This window comes from Boleophthalmus pectinirostris, unplaced genomic scaffold, assembly GCF_026225935.1.
Source record: "Boleophthalmus pectinirostris isolate CB_2022bp ecotype Guang Dong unplaced genomic scaffold, ASM2622593v1 HiC_scaffold_21, whole genome shotgun sequence".
NCBI classification, from domain to species: Eukaryota; Metazoa; Chordata; class Actinopteri; order Gobiiformes; family Gobiidae; genus Boleophthalmus; species Boleophthalmus pectinirostris.
In genome coordinates this window covers 29,413,058-29,432,465 of record NW_026571175.1, presented here as the reverse complement: position 1 = coordinate 29,432,465, position 19,408 = coordinate 29,413,058, and the positions used below count along the sequence as shown (strand labels likewise).

General features: G+C 40.4%; 2 protein-coding genes across 2 annotated transcripts in view; both read left to right on the top strand.

Moving 5' to 3' along the window:
• macf1a (microtubule actin crosslinking factor 1a) overlaps positions 1 to 1,607 on the top strand; it is a 325,705-nt gene extending 324,098 nt beyond the window's left edge. The window contains 1 exon segment of the mRNA XM_055156981.1: positions 10 to 1,607. Coding sequence (XP_055012956.1) covers positions 10 to 257 — 248 coding nt within the window. The 3' untranslated portion in view covers positions 258 to 1,607.
• Positions 1,608 to 13,402: 11,795 nt separating this feature from the next.
• bmp8a (bone morphogenetic protein 8a) overlaps positions 13,403 to 19,408 on the top strand; it is a 22,318-nt gene continuing 16,312 nt past the window's right edge. Inside the window, exon 1 of the mRNA XM_020938007.2 lies at positions 13,403 to 14,560. Within this exon, the coding sequence (XP_020793666.2) occupies positions 14,077 to 14,560 (484 nt within the window). The 5' untranslated portion in view covers positions 13,403 to 14,076. The remainder of the gene's footprint in view (positions 14,561 to 19,408) is intronic.

Genomic DNA, 19,408 nt, shown 5'->3' with positions numbered 1-19,408 from the left:
TGCCCTCAGACCCAAAGCGCGGGGGCTCTACCACCAGTGGTCCCACGAGTCGCGCCGGGAGCAGAGCGGGGAGCCGGGCGAGCAGCCGCCGTGGCAGCGACGCATCAGACGCCTCCGAGCTCCAGGACGCGCGCTCCGTCTGCTCCGACGCCTCCGACACCCCGCGGCGACCAGGAGGGGGCGCCAAACCATCCAAAATCCCCACCATCTCCAAAAAGGCCCCCAGCCCCAAGACTACCAGCGCTACCAAGAAATGATCACGAGCATCTTAGCACTACGGAGGGAAGGATTCAGGAAAACACGCTCTTTCTGTCTCGACTTTCCTCCGAATAAAACCATGCACAAGAACGAAGAGCGACGGTCCACAGTGACTTTCCCTTTAAGACAGGACCTGCCTCTTCTCACTGAATTGACGTATGCTGCCTTATTTTGTGTTACTAGTCCCGATTCTAGACAGCCAGAGCGGCGTTAAAAGGAGCGGAACCACAAAAAAAAAAAAACTGTTCAGGAAGACATTTTGGTTTTTCCAGCCCAGATGCCTCGAGGATGAGCTAAAAAAAATACAGAAAATATGCAACAACTGCCATGCCACTTCCTCCAAACTGAAATGCGTCGACCTCAGCAGAAACAACTGAGCAGCTTCCTGAGTTTGGGGTGAAACAATTTTAGCGATCCCGGCCGGTGGCTACGAGACGTAAAAGTATTCCCAAAAAAGAGACAAGGATTTGCATTTCAACGCGAGGCGAGTGTGTCAATACAACAACTTCAAACTGGTATTGAAATAAAGGACTATTTTTATTCTAACAGCACATAATAACTGACAGTTTAACCCAAACCAGCATGCACTAACCTCGTCCACTTTTGGCCTATTGACGAAGATAAGTCTGACACATGTTACAAGAAAATAGAGGTCACTGTATGCAAACGTTTTAATTTGCGAATGTCTTTTTTGTGGTTAATTTATATCTGATTTTGTTTATCTAGCTTAAATAAATAATAAGAGTATATTTATTTTGACATCATATCATCGGCAGATTGAGTATTACTGGTTCAAAACTTTTGTACCAAGAAAGTGTGTGCGTTTTGTGTGTACATTTTGTCTTCATTGTCGCTAACCATCTTGTATTTTTTTTGTTCTTTTTGCTACTATGGCTCGGTTTCCAAATCATGACCAAAGGGGACTTGCCCTTAATCTGTAGACAAGAAACTACATTTATGATTGACAAGGAGGCGTGACCGAGCGGACCAATGAGAGCAGGTTTCCTCCCTCATGTCCCGCCCCCTTTACTTCTTCTTTTTAGGCTTTTTCAAATGCCCCAAATGTCAAGTTGGGGCCGGAGATGTGTCTGTTATCTCAATGTACGAGATGAAGAATGAATTAAGTGACCGATTGAAGATCTGTTTAGGTGATTTTTATTTATTTATTTGTCTGGAGGTGGATTTTTGGGCAGAGGAGCCTACACCTTTTGATGCTGTGCTTATCTCAGTGTGAAGACGAGGGGAGGGAGGGGGCGTTACTACGACTCAATTGTGTAAAAGTAAAAAGAACTAAAATTATAAACATTTTTGTTCTGTTTTTGTATTAAAATATGCTTGCAGTAAAGTGACTCTTGCTTCTTTATTATGTGGTGTATTATCAATAATATTAACAATGACTCTGTGCATCATTTCAGTACATTTCTTATACTGACAGTACTGTTAGGCTAAAGTGTTTTTTAGTAAAGTGGGTTCACACAAACTCAAAGGTTTGATTCCAGCTCCAATCAGAACTTACTGCCATTGTGTCTTTGGGCAAGACACTTCACCCATCATAAGTATGGATATGTTCAAATACGATTACTGATGAATAGCGATGCTTCAATCCAGCTTTTTCAGTTCCGATACAGATTTCGATACTTCAGCTTTAAATATCTGCCTATCACTGATACCAGCTCAGAGGCTGAAAACAACATTTATTTCCTTTAAATAAAATAAACAAAAATCTAAATCGATCCAAATATGTTAAATATTTGTTATTTATGCCTCATGTAACCACAGAACAACTTTGTGTAAATAATAATTCAAATATGAGAATTTTTGGGCCAAATACGACCAATAAATAGTCTTGATACATCCAATACCAGTTTCAAATCAGTGCATCCGGCTAAGAGTATGTGGATAATCTTAAAATATTTTATACATTTATTTGACCTTTATTTAACCAGGAGATTAGGAATTAGTTTATAGGAGTCCTGGCCACACAGGGGACCCTGCTGTACATGTTTTTAGGGGAAACTGGAGGAAACCTACGCAGGCAAATCGAGAATATGCAAACTCCACACAAAGATCCCGTCCCAGAATCAAACCCAGGACCTTCTTGCTGAGAGGCAAGAGCTTTGCCTTTGTGTCTCCCAATTCAAGGCATTCTTAGACTGTCAGTGAAACACACAGCTCACCTTAATGCACCATCCACTGTAGTAAGTATGAAGTTAGTATTAAGTTTGACTATTACACTTATTTTATTCTTTATTCTCTGACACCATTTTATAATAACTACACTTAATAAACTTAATAAACACACCAAAAACTGGAGGGTTAAAATTTCAGAGTAAAATATTTCAGAGTTGTTTTAACACAAACATTTTTATTTTAACTATTTGAAAGTTAAATGAGAGTTTGAGTTGGGGTTATTGACTCAGTTGAAGTTAATTCAACTTACCTTAATTGTTAATTTGGCACCTCCCACCCACCACTTCAAAATCCTGTGAGAGAAGACCAGTTTGAACCAGTTTTGTACATAATTTCATCTTAAATAAACTAAAATAAAGAGTAAAAATAAAACACCTCTGTGTGTTGTTTAGCTAAATCAAGATAACCCTACAAAGTGTTATCTGTTTACTCTCAAAATGTTAATATAACTCTGGATTTTGGGGTTAAACCAGAACTTTGGTCCAGTGTTACTTAATTAACATTTCTAAAAACGTTAAATTAACTCTAGAACAGATTGAACTCATATAAACCCTGAGAAAATGTTAAAACTGATTCTGTGAGAGTCACTTTTAACACTTCACTTTTTGCTGTAAAGGATGAAGAAAGCCTAATTCACAGTTTATTAAGAATCAAGAGTATTCAGGCTTACTTCATTAATACCAAAACTTTTTAGTAGATACTAAGCCCGAATAATTTAAAATAAGCAATTCGCTCATTTTCAATTAACTTTTCTTCATCTTTTATTAAGTCTAATTAAGCCGCAGTTATTATAAAGTCTAACCAACACTTTACTTTTAAATGTTGTACTTCATTCACTCTGCAGTATTCTTCTTTTTGGAGTAAACATGTCGTGTATTTTGAGGTAACTGAACATTTTCTCCACCTCTGCTGTTTGGGACTGTTTACATTCCAATGAGCCGCAGACCCCAGAGTCCGGACGCTCCTGTGTAATTATCCTGAAGGAGATAAGGACACGCCCACAGGAAGTCTCTGATGGGACAGGACCATATATGGAATATTCACAATCAACATGAAAGGGAAGACCATAATCGTGATGTCTGTGATAAACATCGACAAAGGAATTCACCAGAAAAAAACTCAATCTTAATTAAAAACAATATCGTCATGTAAGTTTATTATCCAAAATATTAATAACGTTTATATTTTCTTTTATGAAGCAGATGGAACATATGTCGGTGGAGTTGTATCATCTCTTTCCGCAGTCTGGCCTGAGCGTCTGAAATCGTCTGTTCTATCCCAAACTGAAGGGAGCGGCATCTCTCTCTGTTGGCCCTCAGCTCTAACGTGAGTTTCTCTTCACGCTGCGCCCAGTCATACCAGGGATTTGTAACGTAACTCCCCTGATTCTGATTCTGCAAAAAAAAAAAAAGTAATATAGTGATACTTTGCAGTGAAGGATGTTCTACATGTGTCTCTGTAGTGGAATGTTCAGCAGTTACCATGGTGACGCAGTGCCTACAGTAGTAAACGCTTTCGAAAAAGTCTTAAAACTCAAGAAAAAAAACAAAATGGACTAAATATTATACCTGATTCATCAGCCCGTTTCACTTCGTGGAAACCGTCTGACCTCGCAGCATTAGAATTCGTTCGCTCAACAGTAAGCGGGTACTTTTTTAAATTTAACCAATCGCTGCTATTTGGTCGTGACGTATGTAATGCGCCGGAACGCTCAGTGTGTCCAAGTAATTGTCGGCACAACAGCAAACAAAGCTGAGAGTGAACACGTCTGTCAACGATCATTGCCGTTTCTGCGAGATGAACATGTGAATTAAAGGTGCAATAAAAATACAAAGTTTGTTTTTGACAAAGGAAGTCCAAAGGAGGATAGTGTATTCAGTCTGTTATCGCAGTTCCCCCGGCCAGTGCGCGGCCTACAACTTCTGGGGTTCTTGCAAACCGTCTAGTGTATTTCGATTCCTGACCTAGTCGCTGGAGAGAAATGAAATTGGGTGGAGGCACTAGGTGGCGCCAGTACCTTTTTGAACATGCATTTCAGCGTTGTTATGATACTAAAATTTCAAACTGGATTTTGATACTAAGGAACAGACTCGATACTCAATACCGTTTACGATGCCACAATGAAGACTTATTTCTTTAGACGATAGACTGTGATTTTCAGTACTGGTTTTCTTCAGGTGTCGCATGTAAAAAGATCACCTGCTTACGATGATGTTATGTTGTGTTCATTGTTCCGTCTTTGATATTATTTTATCTCTGTTTGAATAAACTAAACTGCCCTGACCTGCTGTAGCTGTCTTTGCTGGGCAAAAGCTAAGCTCTGCCTTGCTGTGATGGCGTCATCATATGTCCGAACGATTCCTTGGATATGCTGTCTGTCCAGCTGCATGCGCTCCACCTCTGCTTTGAGCAACATCGTGAGGTATATGCTCTTCTGCATAAGGCTCTGGATGTCCTCAGGATGGTGCAGGGGGACGGACATCTCCTGGACTTTAGATCTGAGCGTAAAACTGGTCTCTCTGTTAGTGCGTACTGAGGATTTAGTAATGCTTCAGTTTGACTCGATTGTTTACTTTTGTTTTATTTGGTATCCATGGGTTTTAGAATGATGCAAAATTAGGACGGTTGCCAAATCACAGTTTAAAAAAATATATTTTTAGAATGTGAAATAGTCCTCAAAATGTTGGCATGAAATGAATGAAATCATTCAGAAACTTGTAATGTTCATTTGGGAAATAACCAACCTCAGTTGCCTGAAACACAGCACGAGTGTGTCTCTAAAGATTCATTTCAAGATTAGGGTAGCCACAATCAGAACACAGTCTTCTGGTATTTATCCTGGACTAGACCGTTTATCAATCAGTCAATCCATGGGTTCAACCGTGGGTTGGAAAATCTGAATTAGGTGAATTATTACAAATTATTATATGGAACTTTTGGAGGTGGTACTTCTCATGATGATGATGCATGATCCCACTGAAATAGAAAGTTCAGTAGGTTTGTTTTATGTAATACAGTAGAATATTATCACCAAAGGAACAGCATTTCCATGGAAACAAGCAGAGTCAGGTTTGTGGAGATTCAAGCGGCTCATAGTACGTTTTCAATGCTTTTCAGTGTAGTAATCTATTTTTTATTGGCAAAAAAGTTACATATTGTGGCTTTATTGTTTCATTAAGAATGATGTTTTTGTCCATACTTCATGAAGGCTGTAGTAAAAGTGCAGTTATTCTAAAGAGTTAGACAGATAACTAGGCCAGCAGAGTAACTGTAACAGGTTACACAAAGAGAGTTTCATGTGAAGAGACTGAACACTGGGAAATTCTCCCATGAGTCAGTTCTGTCCCAGCTCTGTCCTAACTCTGCCTCTTCAAAGTGCCTGCTCCTCCTGATCCAGACTGACCAAACCAGAGTGACCACGGGCATTTGGTCCAGGGCCAAAAGGGTGCGTCCCAAATGCCTGGACTTTAGCGCTCCTCTGTCCACAGGTTTGTTTTCTTTCTCTTGGCACGTCTCTGCACTTAAGGTTTCAGATACAGGACAGAGTGAGGCAGCTCAGTGTGCACTGCAAAAACTGCAGAAAGGCTGAAATGATTTGAGTTCAGAATTCTTCAGTCTTCAGTGTTTTGAGTACGATACATGAATGTAGATTTTCACTGGTTTATGTAGTTTTTTGATGGACACAATTCTTATTTCAAAATAAACAAAATGCCCATTTCCACATTATTTGTTTAATTGTAAACATTTTTAATTAATCTGAACTCACCATTTATGTTAAAGGTGCACGTGTTGTAACTTTTCTAGAGGAGTGTCCACCACCTGTTCGTTCCCGTGGAGAACATATCTCTTTACTATCTCCATAGAGACGAGCAGATTGCAGAAGTCAGATCTGGGGAGAGGCGACTCTGCTCACAGATTGAACACTTGTTTTTGAGGTATTTAAGAGTTTTATAGAGTCATATCCTAATTTAAAGTCATATTAAAGTTGCACAGCGTAACATTTCTATTAGATGGTCCAACACCTTTTTGTCTCCATGGAAATGTTATTGCTTGTCCAGATTGTTTCACAGTATAAATTAAAGTTAAATCTATCATAAGGGAGACAACCAGGTCACAGCACTATGCTACATTACAGTTCAGGTCTGTGGAGAGTCGATCCTCACAGAAGGAACAGACTCTGTGCGCACATAGAACTATAATAAAATCTGGAAGATGAATCCAAGATGGTGCCATATTGTTTTCGGTGGCCTGTGCTCATGGGCCCAAAAATAATGTTCTCTTCTGCATTTACTTCCTCAATACAGGTGAACTCCTCCCACCTGTGGGACGTTTGGAATGTTTGAAATAAAACTAACCTTGCATTGCATGAATCGTTGCATGTCAAGGGACTATTTTGTCATATATCAATCCGCCGCTGTCAAGCTTTCTATCAGGAAGTACAACTTGCTGCTGCTGCTCAGACATAAATCCTTCAAATGCAAGGTTGCTTTTACTTCTAAAATTATTCTATTGACACAGACATTCACATCGACAGTCTGGTGTAATAAAAGACTAAGTTTACACTGAAACAAATCCACGTATCACCATATCAGAAACAATCTGTATCCACATGTCGTTTCTGTGTCCGCAAGCCTTCCCTTTCCACACAGCTTTGAGCACATTTGTTTCCATTTTACAGAAATGAAACTTAAAACCACATGGCTAATTTGCTTAAACTAAGTGCACAAAAAATTGTGCGCTGATGTGGTTCAGCTTCTATCAGACTAAAGGACACGACTCAGTGGAATATGAGTGTTCTTTCTGTGACAGAGGGGTGTTCTGCTGATGGTGAGTCTGTTCTGTGCTTCTGTCGCGTTAGAGATGGTTCATGTTAAACTTTTCAGAGATTATATGTCTGCAGGTCATATGCACAGACCATATATGTGAATGGACAAATATTCTAGCCTCTTAGCGTTTTGGCGGTGAATTACTTCGCGGCGCATAGACCTACGTCAGCGTATCAGAGTTTTCAGGCGTCCACACAGTGCAGGATCAGATGAATTTGTGGGAGCTTGCGGCACCAGATCATTCCGTCTCTGGAGCCGTTTTCAATCAGATTAGTGTGGACGAACACTGCATCCACAACAAAAACAACTCGAATACGTACTAGTGTGGATGAGGCCATAGATTCGAGTGTTTTGTGGAGTGGGTAAGACTGTTTTTAGTGGCAGGATAAGTATGACCATTGACATACACTAGCCCAGCACCAGCGACCTCTGCAAATACAAGGACTGGATGGAATATTTTATAAAGTGTCTCCGCACGTCTCGAAACACTCTGGCTCACTAGGAAATGAGGCCCTATGTCCAAAATTCCAAACTATTCCAGGCAAAGCGATCACATCTCCATGGAACCAGCAGGTAGCGGACCCTAAATTAGAAAAGCTGCGGGGTGCACGTTGAAGCGATGTTGTGTTTGTTTTGCAGTGCAGAGCGAGGATGAGGAGTCCATTGTGGCGGTGGGATGACGAATGGGCCCGGACACAGCTGCACAGCCCTCTGCTCTGTGTGTCCAGTAAACATGTTATTTCAAACTTCAGCTCAGGAAACTTCGCTCGGCTCCTGTTTATTTAAATGGGAGTTTGGCCAGTGGGGGAAAGGAACTAGATACCAAAACTATTTACTTACTAAGTACTTATAAAACACAACGCCTGCGTGTAGTGTGTGGTGTCCTTGTGCTCTGCGTCGAGAGCTTTACAGAGCACTTTTCATATCTTAAACCTGACCATAATGTGTTTTCTTACTGTATGGCTTTAAATGTATCTGTATTCATTGCTGCAAAACGGAGTCATTACCAGGCTGAATTACGAGTCAGATCCGTGCGACTGTGGTTACATCAAAGAGCCCATATTACGCTCTTTCCTGATTTATGTTATAATGTTGTTTCCTCGTCGCAAACACACATGGAGCGGTGTTTTGATTCATTCACACGTGTTTAACACACAAATCCTGTATATTTAGGCTGAGTTCTTCTCTCAGACGGAAAACACTCTGTTCCAGCTTGTGATTCCTTGTACGATTTCAGTCCTGGAACTGCCAATCTTTACTAAACTAAAGGTAAAAAGAGCCTGTTAACTTGAAAACTAAAGGTTCATCAGAGCATTTTGAGCTTTGGAGATGCAGACGGACTAATAATAAAGGGTTAAACAAACTTGTGTGAATGAAACAAAACTAGGGGGATCAGATTTTCAGAATAAAAAACTAAGACATCCCTGGTTTGGGTTGGTTGGTGATAATAAAATTGTAAAACGAGCGTGTAATTAAGGAAAATTTGGCGCTAATGTGAGTCATTATAGTCACATTTTCTTTGTATTTTGGTTGTTTTTAAGCAGCTTTTCTGTATTTTACCTAAACGAATGACAATGTATGCCTCTCTTTATTGTCAGTAAATCTGCTGGGACAGGGGACACAAGGTTCAAAACTGGGACATCTGGTCACAGGGACATCTGGTCACCCTAAACAAAACACAACTCCAAGTATGTTTTTGAGGAAGAGGAGGTAATAACATTTAAACAGGGCTAAAAGCTCACAAGAATGATGAATGAATTTTTTGTTATATAAGTGCTCAACATTGTGTCAAAGTAAGTAGCACTAGTACTTTATGCCTATTAGTGTTACTATATTACGCAAAACTGACTCTTTAAATCACGATAAATGTTTTGTTTCTTTCACACATGTTTGAGTAACCCTGCCTGCATCTCCAAGTCTCCACCTTGCGATGTCGTGAAACTAGTGTTATGTTAATGTTAGGAGCCCTCATTTACCTTTTGTTCAGTAGAAAGATGACATTTCAGAGCTGAAATTATCCAAATGATTCTAGTGAAGGTTTATGGAGTTTAAAAACACAGTGGAGCACTTGCCGTATCGCCACATGACATGGTGGAACAGAGTAGGGCTGCTTGATTATGGAAAAAATCATTATCGCAATTATTTTGGTCAATATTGATTACCAAACGATTATTTTTTTAGTTACACAATGCATTTATTCAGCATTTCTCGCTCTTATTTATTGATCATTTACGCAAGACTTTAAAACTGAAAATAAATATAGGCTACAAATATGAACCTTAGAGCAGTTTTGCGATTTATAAAACAAACAAAAAATGAATAAAATATACTTTGAACATGAAATAAGATAATAGAAAGCATAGAAAAACATAAATGTATCCAAATAAACTATATATCCAGCTGTTCTACAATCTCTATATTAAAAAAATAAAATAGATATACTTATTTATATGAAAAGTATCCCTAAATAACCTCAATTACCGTATTTTCCGGACTATTGAGCGCACCTAAATATAAGCCGCATCAACTAAATTTTAACTAAAAGTGTACATAAATAGGCCGCACCTGAATATAAGCCTCAGGTGTCCGTGTCTTCAAGAACGTTTTCAATTTTGGGCCGTCTGCTTTTATTGCCTCTGAAAGATTTTGTCATCTTTTTGTGTTGAGTCAGTTCATCACGCTGCCGTCGCCAAAATCTCACCATCGACTCACTGATGTCGAGCTCACGTGCAGCAGCTCTGTCTACTTCTTCAACAGCCACATCAATCGCCTTTAACTTAAAAGCCGCATCATCTACTTTTCTTTGTGTGTTTTCCATGAAGAGGGGGTGTGTATGAAGCGCAAAATAACTGTTCAAAACACAACCAAATGAACATCTTCCTCGACACATCAGCCCGTCTCTTGTCACTCTCTACTGCGCATGTCTCCTGCAGAAAGAGCCTCTGTCCTGTCTGGATCATGTCAGTGTCTTGGAGGATTTCAGCAGATTTCAGACTCTCTCGGGGGCAGGATTAGTTCTGTCAATCAGGTCTGAGTGGAAGTCCGGCTACTGAAGTTTGAGACGTTTCTTCTCGTCATTTACGCACACGGGTAAGACATATCCCCCTCACTAATGTTCATTTAGCGTTGTAACTTATTTTATCACATGGCGATAAACTATTTGAGTGCGCTGACCATTTCTCGAGGTAGTGTAGCAACATCATTTTAACCCTAGATCCATGTGTAACCGCACAGACAGCGACGTTTTCTGACAATGTGCCAAACAAAGAATCCGTCCATATATCACAGCATCGTTTTATTCGCCACAGGGTTCAAAGTGTGAGAAAAAAGTAGCGGCTTATAGTCCGGAATTTACGGTATATGAGTTTGGAGACTGTCTGGCACACGAATCGAAATCACGATCAAAATTCAGTTAATTACACAGCCTTAGAACAGAGTGTTTTCTTTCTGAGAGAAGAACTCAGCCTAAATGTGCAGCGTTTGTGTGTTAAACATGTGTGAATGAAACAAAACACAACTCCAGATGTGTTTTTGATGAAGCACAGATCATAAAACGGTGTAAAATACGAGCGCTTTAACGTGTTGGACTCGTTACACAGAGCACACGTGGTAATAATCTTGTTCAAATAACTGTTAAATTTCCTCTCCTCATTTGCATATGTAAACAGCCTCACGCCCAGAAGCAGGTGCCTTGGCCGCGCTCCGCTTTTGGACGAATTCTGCGGCTCGATTTCAAAGACTAATCACTTCCACTTCAGGGGTTTGAACTCAGGTCATGTTTTAGCACCGGACGCAGCCAAAAATGTGAGAAGAAGAAGCCACTGAGAGAGAGGGAGGCCGAGAAGGACGGATGAAAGATGAATGGAGGTGTAGAGAGAGAGGAGGAGGAGGGAGTGGAAGAGAGAGGAGGAAGAGGAGAGAAGAGAGGAGGAGGGAGGAGAAGGAATAGGAAGAGGAGAAAAGAGAGGAGGAGAGAGGAGGAGAAAGAGGAGGAGGAGGAAAAAATAGAGGAGGAGGAGAGGGAGGGAGGCAGTGTGGGATAGATGAAAGATGAATGGAGGTTTAGAGAGAGAGGAGGAGGAGGAAGGAGAAATAGAAGGAGGAGAGCCAGGAGGAAGTAAAGGTGGAGAGAGAGGAGGAGGAGAGGGAGGAGAAAGGGGGGATGGAGGAGGAGAGGGAGGAGAAGGAAGAAGAAAAGGAGGAGAAAGAGGAGGAAGAGAGGGAGCGAGGCCGTGTGGGACAGATGAAAGATGAACTGAGGTGTAGAGAGAGAGGAGGAGGGAGGAGGAGAAATAGAGGGGGGAGAGGAAGGAGGAACAGGTGGAAGAGAGAGGAAGAGGAGGAGGAGAAGAAGAAGATAGAGGAGGAGGAAGCAGGAGAAAGAGTAGGAGGACTAGTAGAGGGAGGAGGATGAAAAGAAAGAGGAGGAGAGGAGTGGAAGAAAGAGGGAGAAGAGGAGGTGGAGGTGGAGAGGGAGGAGAAGGAAGAGAACGAGGAGGAAAGGGAATAGAAGGAGGCGAAGATAGAGGAGGAGGAGGAGAGGGAGGCGAAAGAGTAGGACGAGGAGAAAGAGGAGGAAGAGAGGAAGCGAGGCCGTGTGGGACAGATGAAAGATGAATGGAGATGTAGAGAGGGAGGGAGGAGGGAGGAGGGGGTGGAAATGAGAGGAGGAATAGGAGGAGAGACAGGGAGAAGAGAGGAGGTGGAGGAGGAGAAAGGTGAGGAAGGGAGGCCATGTGGGACAGATGAAAGATGAATGGAGATGTAGAGAGGGAGGAGGAGGAAAAGAAAGAGGAGGAAGAAGAGGAGGAGAGTGAGGAGAAGAGAGGAGGCGGAGAGGGAGGAGAAGGGGGAGAAGGAAGAGGAGGAGAGGGAGAAGAGGAGGAAAAGGACGAGGAGGAGAGCGAAGAAGAGGGTGTGAAAGAGAAAGAAGAGGAGTAGAGAGAGAGAGCGAGAAGGAGGAAAAGTAAGAGGAGGAGGTGGAGGAGAAAGTAGGTGGAGAGGGAGGGAGGTCATGTGGGACAGATGGAAGATGAATGGAGGTGTAGAAAGGGAGGAGAGGGACGAGGAGGTTGGGGTGATGGAGGAGAGAAAGGAGGAGGTGGAGGGGAAGAGGGGGAGAAGAGAGGAGGAGTAGAAGGAAGAAGAGAGGAGGAGGTGGAGGAAGAGTGGCCACTCAGAGAGAGGGAGGCCTTGAAAGATGAATAGAGGTGTAAAGAGGGAGGAGGAGGAGAAAGAGGAGGAGGGGAAGAAGGAGGAGGAGGAAAGAGAGAGAGGGAGGAAAGAGGAGGAGGAGTAGGAGGAAGGGAAGACCACGGGGCGGGTCCTTCAGCCGCACATGTTAAAGACCACAAGGAGACTTTAGTTTAACATCAGCTGTCGAAGTAGAAGCAGCAAGTCGGACTCTATTGTGTTTTGGGATTTTTTCATTTTTTTTTGGCAGAAGAGCCTCTCCTTTTAGTGGGAGGCTCTGAATTTTTGTTTATGGACAATTTGGAACTATCGGAGCTGATAAACTAACCGCAGGTGTGGACTTGCCTCTTGACCTGCTTCAAATCTTCTAGGAAACTGCAGCAACTAGATAAGATTTTATCTAAAACTTTGTGATATTTTGAGTGACTAAAAATGTACTTTTCACTCTAGTATCTTATACAAATACTGGCACAAGTTTCTAACCTTAGTGGCAAAGTTGGTAGCAGTAGTAGTAGTAGTAGTCATAGTTTAAAAATCAGTAGTAATAGTAGTAGTAGTAGTGGTAAATTCTTATTATTTTTTGTGTACTTTTACTTAGCTATAGTAGTAGTGGCTAGAAGCTGCTTCTTTTTTACTTTAACACAACTTTAAAAATCAAAAGAAAAGACTAATAGTAATAGTAGAAGTTGAAGTAGCAATAGTAGCAGTAGTAGTAGTAGTAGAGTATATTTTGCATACTTTTACTAGGTTATAGTAGTAGTTGTCAAGTTTTACCTCTATATAGTTGTTGTTTATTCTAACGTAACTTTAAAAAATATCAGTATAAAAGTAGTAGTAGTAGAAAGTGTAACTTTTGTGTATTTTTTGTATACTTTTGTAGTAGTGGCCAAGTTTTACCTAGTTACTTTTTTTTACTTATACAAAGCTTTCAAAAAATCAGTATAAAAGATGAACTGATCAATCTGTAATTGTAGTAGTAGTAGTAGCAGTGGTAAGTTTTGCATATTTTTTGTGTACTTTTACTTGGCTATAGTAGTAGTGACCAAGTATTACCTAGTTTTTTCTACTTTAACAAAGCTTAAAACAAAAATCATTAGAAAAGACTAAGTAATCAATCTGTAATCATAGTAGTAGTAGTAGTACGAGCAGCGGGAACTTTTTTAATATTTTTTGGTACTTTTACTTGGCTATAGTAGTACTGGCCACGTTTTACCTAGTTTTTTTTTGTACTTTAACAAAGCTTTAAAACAAAAATCAATAGAAAAGGCTGATCAATCTAGATTTGTAGTAATATAGTGGTAAGGACAAGCAGTAAATTCTTGGTATTTTTCACGTACACTTCTACTTGTTATACTTCTAGCCATCAACTTCAAAGTCTGTATTTTTGTCAACACAGCCTCTGCCCCATAACAAATGTGTGTAATCTTTCTAGTCTTTCATTATAGCTGTGGGCTGAGACGGGCGGAGGGCACTTGGTTTTAGATTAGAGGAGGTGGGAGAGGAAGGGGCAGCATAAACATAAACTCCGAGATAGAGACTTCTGAGCAGATTTGAAGCAAGACAGTCCCTCCGAAAGACATCAAGACGAAAGGAGGACGACCGAGGAGCTATGAAAGAATCCACAAACATGTCCGAGCATTTGTGCGGCTGCGGTAGGACTTCTCGGACCCCCTCGAGACGCCCCTGTCGCCCCAGGACCCTCATTCTGTTCCCTCTTCTCATTTTGTCTCTCTGGAGCTACACAGACGCCGCCGTGCAGTCCAGCTTTCGCAGACTGAGCGGCAGAGAGAAGAAAGAAATGCAAAAGGAGATACTGTCCATTCTGGGGCTGCCCGGGCGGCCCAGACCCCACCCGCTGCGCCCGCCCTCGTCCGCGCCCCTGTTCATGCTGGACCTGTACCACGCCATGTCCGCGGAGGGCGAGGAGGAGGGCAACGAGATCCTGATGAACGGGATGGGCCTGGGGAGGTTCGGGGCGGTGGATAAACTGGCCCAGGTGAACCTCGCGGCCCTCCCCACGCTGAGCTCGCACACGCCGCCCCTCGGGACCGTGGTCACCGACGCAGACACCGTCATGAGCTTCGTCAATTTAGGTAAGAGTGATGTATGTGTCGCCATGGTAACTAACTGTATACACCAAAATACTCAAGGTGCAGTAACTGATTGTTGTTGTCTTAAGCGTACAATATAACGCAAAATTTACTCTTGTGAGATTTAAGGCATGTTATAATGTTGTCTCCTCAAAAACAGACCTGGAGGTGTGTTTTGTTAACAGCTACTTTTTATCTTTAGTTCAGTAAAGATCAGAAGTCTCCGCTGGACTTAGACTTAAGCTTAGACAAACTTAATTGATCCACAAAGGAAATTACTTGGACACAGTAGCTCACACATCACAATAAAATATAATAAAAAAGAGAACAAATATAAATGGTAATAATACATTTTAAATAAGGTCTGTGATCTTTAACGATGATTATAGTGAAGGTGTATGTATAGTTTAAAAACACTTCCTGTATCACTGCATGACATCACAAGGTGGGACAGATTAGTTTCAGTTTGAGAGAAGAACTCAGCCTAAATATGCAGGGTTTGTGTGCTAAACATGTGTGAATAAAACAAAACAAAACTCCAGGTCTGTTTCTGAAAAAGAAATAACATTATATCATAGATCAATAAATAATGTAATATAGATCACCTTACGCATTATGAACATCTTACTTATTCACCACTTAAACTCTTTGAGGTGAGATAAAATTGGTTTTGTTTTTTTTTTTGTTTTTTTTTTGTAAAGAATAGTTGACCAATGAGCTCCTTCGTTTCATATGGGCCACTGAAAATAAATGTATCTGATTGGATGGTTATGTTTGGCTTCAGACGTAACTGAGGTCATAGGGACCAGACTGATACCAATCTGTATAAAAATACAGAGATTTCAATCTGGATTTGCAAGTGCAATGCAGTGCACCTAGTATGAAAGTGGTGTCTGTGTGAGTGTTGGTGGTGAACGGAGGAAGCGATGGCGCAGATTGGCAGCCTCGCTTCTGTCAGTCTGCCCCAGTGCAGCTGTGTCTACAATAGTAGTTTACCACCACCGAGTATGGAGTGAATGAATAATGATCTGTAAAGCATCTTTGTGACATATGTGTGTGAAAAACACTTTATAAAAATATACTTACTTACTTACCTTTAAAAATGTTCTTTATTTTACATTACATTAGTTGCAAGAGAATAATGAAGCATGAAAGTCCATCAAACACTGATAATTTTTTGCAACATTTCTATCAACAATGTAAATAAACATTTTGGTTTATCAGCTTGTTAATGGTGATACTGACTGGACATTGGCATGTACAGCAATGACTAAAATGGACTAAAAAAAAGACAACAGACTTACCCCCTGAGTTTAATCAGTCTTTACTTAAACATAAACACAGAATATTCAAGAATAATTCAAGAAACTTAGCTTATCTCTGATGCACAGTCTGTCTGTGTGTCCCTCACTCGGCTGTGGAGAGGAAAAAACAGAAACTCAAACATGTTGTCACTTTGACCGCTCTGTAATCTGCACTTCACTCAATCACCTCAACATGAACCAGCCTGACACCAGACAAGAGCGCTCCACCTCCACAGATATGACCAGACAAAAGTGCTGCTACTTCATATCAAAATTTGCAATGTGAAGAACTGATATTTTTGCTATATTTGCCTTAATAATTTCAGTAATAATAAAACAAAAAATGCCATAATTTAATTTACTACTAAAACACAGAGACCAAACCAAGACTTCAAGGTCCTATATGACGCACAGTTGATTCTTGTGAGCTTTAAGTAGAATGTTGTCATCAAAAACATACCCGGATTTTGTTTCATTCACTCATGTTACTAGTCCATCTACATTTGAAGTTTAAAATGTTCTGTTCCACCTTGTAATGTCATGAAGTGGTAGTTGTCAAGTAAACAGTTACCTTTTACATTCAGCAGAGATCGGCAATTCCAGACATGAAATTATCCAAATGATTCTAGTGAAGGGGAGTTTAAAAACACAGTCAAAAGTTAAAGTGGGCAAAGCAGAATAAATATTCTGTGCTGAGATTGTAGATCTAATCTACTACAGCTACCTGCTGCAGTCCCTTTGCTTGAGATTTCAGACCATCCAAAAAACATTTCTGTATTTCCTAATTTGTGTATCTGTGATGTTGCTGTGTAAATAACTTAAAGAGGGAGTATTATGCAACATCATTAGCGTTCTACCATGTTATAACACTGTCATGAAAAGTTTTTAGATGGCATCCATGCATTTTTGAGTAATTTAGCGATCTCTCCTGGGCCCTATTCAAACTTTTTTTACAATTAGCTGTAAGATTCTGTGCAAGGCTCCGCCCACAAATCGTAGGTGACATACCCATGCTCCCACATGACAATTCTCCATAAATATACAAAAACATGATACAAAACTGTACACAGCGACTTGACAAACCTGATGTGATGTGCAGTAGTTTTATTAGCAGGATGCACACTGATTATGTTTTAATAATGCTCTGAAGGGGTAGCACCTTGGCATGGAGAGCAAAGGTAGGGGGACTAAGCGCATCAAAAAGAAAGTGAAACACTTATAAAACATGTTAATACGCTGTTTTTGGTAAATATAGTATTTTTAAAACAATAAAAGGTAACATGTTGATCTAAATATGTGATGTGTTAGTAGTTAATACCCCATAGAAGTAAAATGCCCCTAGCCTGATTCATCAGACAGTTTCACTTCGTGGAAACCGTCTGACCTCGCAGCATTAGGAATCGTTCACTTGTTGGTAGGCGGGTACGTTTTTTATTTAAACAATTGCTGCTATTTGGTCGTGACGTCTTTCCCCTTGATAAAATTCAAACATTCTCTTTGTTCTGGCTTTAAAGCCTCGGTCTCGGGATTCGTTGCCAATCACAGAATGTTTGGCTTCATCTACATCCATCTCGACCGCTTTGTTAACTGTTGTGCTGTACCACAAAAGGGACCCAGACAGACTCTTGAGTTTGACGTCATGGCTTCACAACTCTTCACTGATTGGCCGGTGCGCGGTCTACAACTTCCGGGGTTCCTTGCAAACCATCTAGTGTATTCTGATTCCTGACCTAGTCGCTGGAGAGAAATGAAATTGAGCGGAGGCACTAGGTGGCACCAGCCTGACTAAAATACTTACTTATTTAACTGTAAAAATTCCAGTAATAAAGCACAATAAGTCAACTAGATCATTTTTGAAGAGAGATTGTGTAACATTTCTCCACTACTATTGTAACTTTCATAGCTTTTTAGTGATTCATGACTGTCTTTTTGCATTTTAAATTCTTGAACTTTCCACTATCACTACTTTCTTTCATAAAAAACAAGACTGCATGCACATTACATTACATTTGGTGGATTTTAAGCTTGTGCAAAATTGCAGACGCACTTCCTCACTTTGTCGTCAGCAGGTTTACTCAAAGCTGCATGAACCTGCCCTTGCTGTTTACTCCTGTTCAGAGTTTACATTTAAAGTGCAGGTTTTCGTGTTTATTTATTTCTTACTTGCTCTGGTGGGATAGCATCTAAATATTTGTCAGAGTTTTACATCAGTCAAATGTCATCATGCGTAAAGAGGACATTTTTCTGGCAGTTTAAACCTTGATTTAAAAGGCCTACATTATGCAATTTTCTGATCTATGTTTTAATGTTGTTACCTCCTCTGACCTGGAGTTGTGTTTTGTTTCATTCACACAAGGTTAACACAAAAACCCTGCATGTTTAGGCTGAATTCTTTTCGCAAACAGACCTTGTAATGTCTTGTGGTAATACAGGAAGTGCTCCACTGTGTTTTTAAACTCCGTACACCTTCACTAGAATCATTTGGATGATCTCTACTGAACGAAAGGTAAAAAGGAGATGTTAAAGGGACAGTCCAGACTTTTAGACATAGGACCTCATTTCCTAGTGAGCCAGAGTGTTGGAGACGTGTGGAGACACTTTTTCAAAAATTCCATCCAGTCTTTGTATTTGCAGAGGTCGCTGGTGCTAGACTAGTGCATGTCAATGGCCATAGTTATCCTGCCACTAAAAACAGACTTACCCACTCCACAAAACACTCAAAGCAAATATATTATTACACCAGACTGTCGATGTAAATGTCTGTGTTGATAAAATAATTTTAGAAGTAAATCCAACCTTACATTTGAAGGATTTATGTCTGAGCAGCATCAGTGAGTTGTACTTCCTGATAGAAAGCTCAGCAGCGGCGGACTGATATACGAGAAAATAGTCCCTCAACATGCGACAATTCATGCGATGCAAGGTTAGTTGTATTTGAAACATTATTCTATCGACACAGACATTTAAATCAACACTCTAGCGTAATAATATATTTGCTTTGGGTGTTTTGTGGAGTGAGTAAGACTGTTTTTAGTGGCAGGATAACTATGGCCATTGACATGCACTAGTCTAGCACCAGCGACCTCTGCAAATACAAGGACTGGATGGAATATTTAAAAAGTGTCTCCACGTGTCTCCAACACTCTGGCTCACTAAAAAATGAGGCCCTATGTCCAAAATTCTGGACTGTCCCTTTAATTTGAACATTGCAAGATGGAACAGAGCATTTTCAACTTTTGAGGTGTAGACAGACTAATAGTAAAGGAACAAAACACAACTCTTAGTCTGTTTTTGAGGAGGTAACAACATTATAACATGGCTTATAGCTCACAAGAATTAATTTTGCATAATATAGGACCTTTAATAAAATAAAAGTGTTGTAATTTATTTATATTTTATTAGTCTAATCATAACTCTTGCACAATTTATACACGTTTTAGCCTTTGTTTACATTACAGTTGCGAGGTGACAGCTATAAAATTACCTTATATGTCACAGCTGCTGCCCGTGTTCAAACAGGAAGTAAAATTATTCACCAAAATGAAAA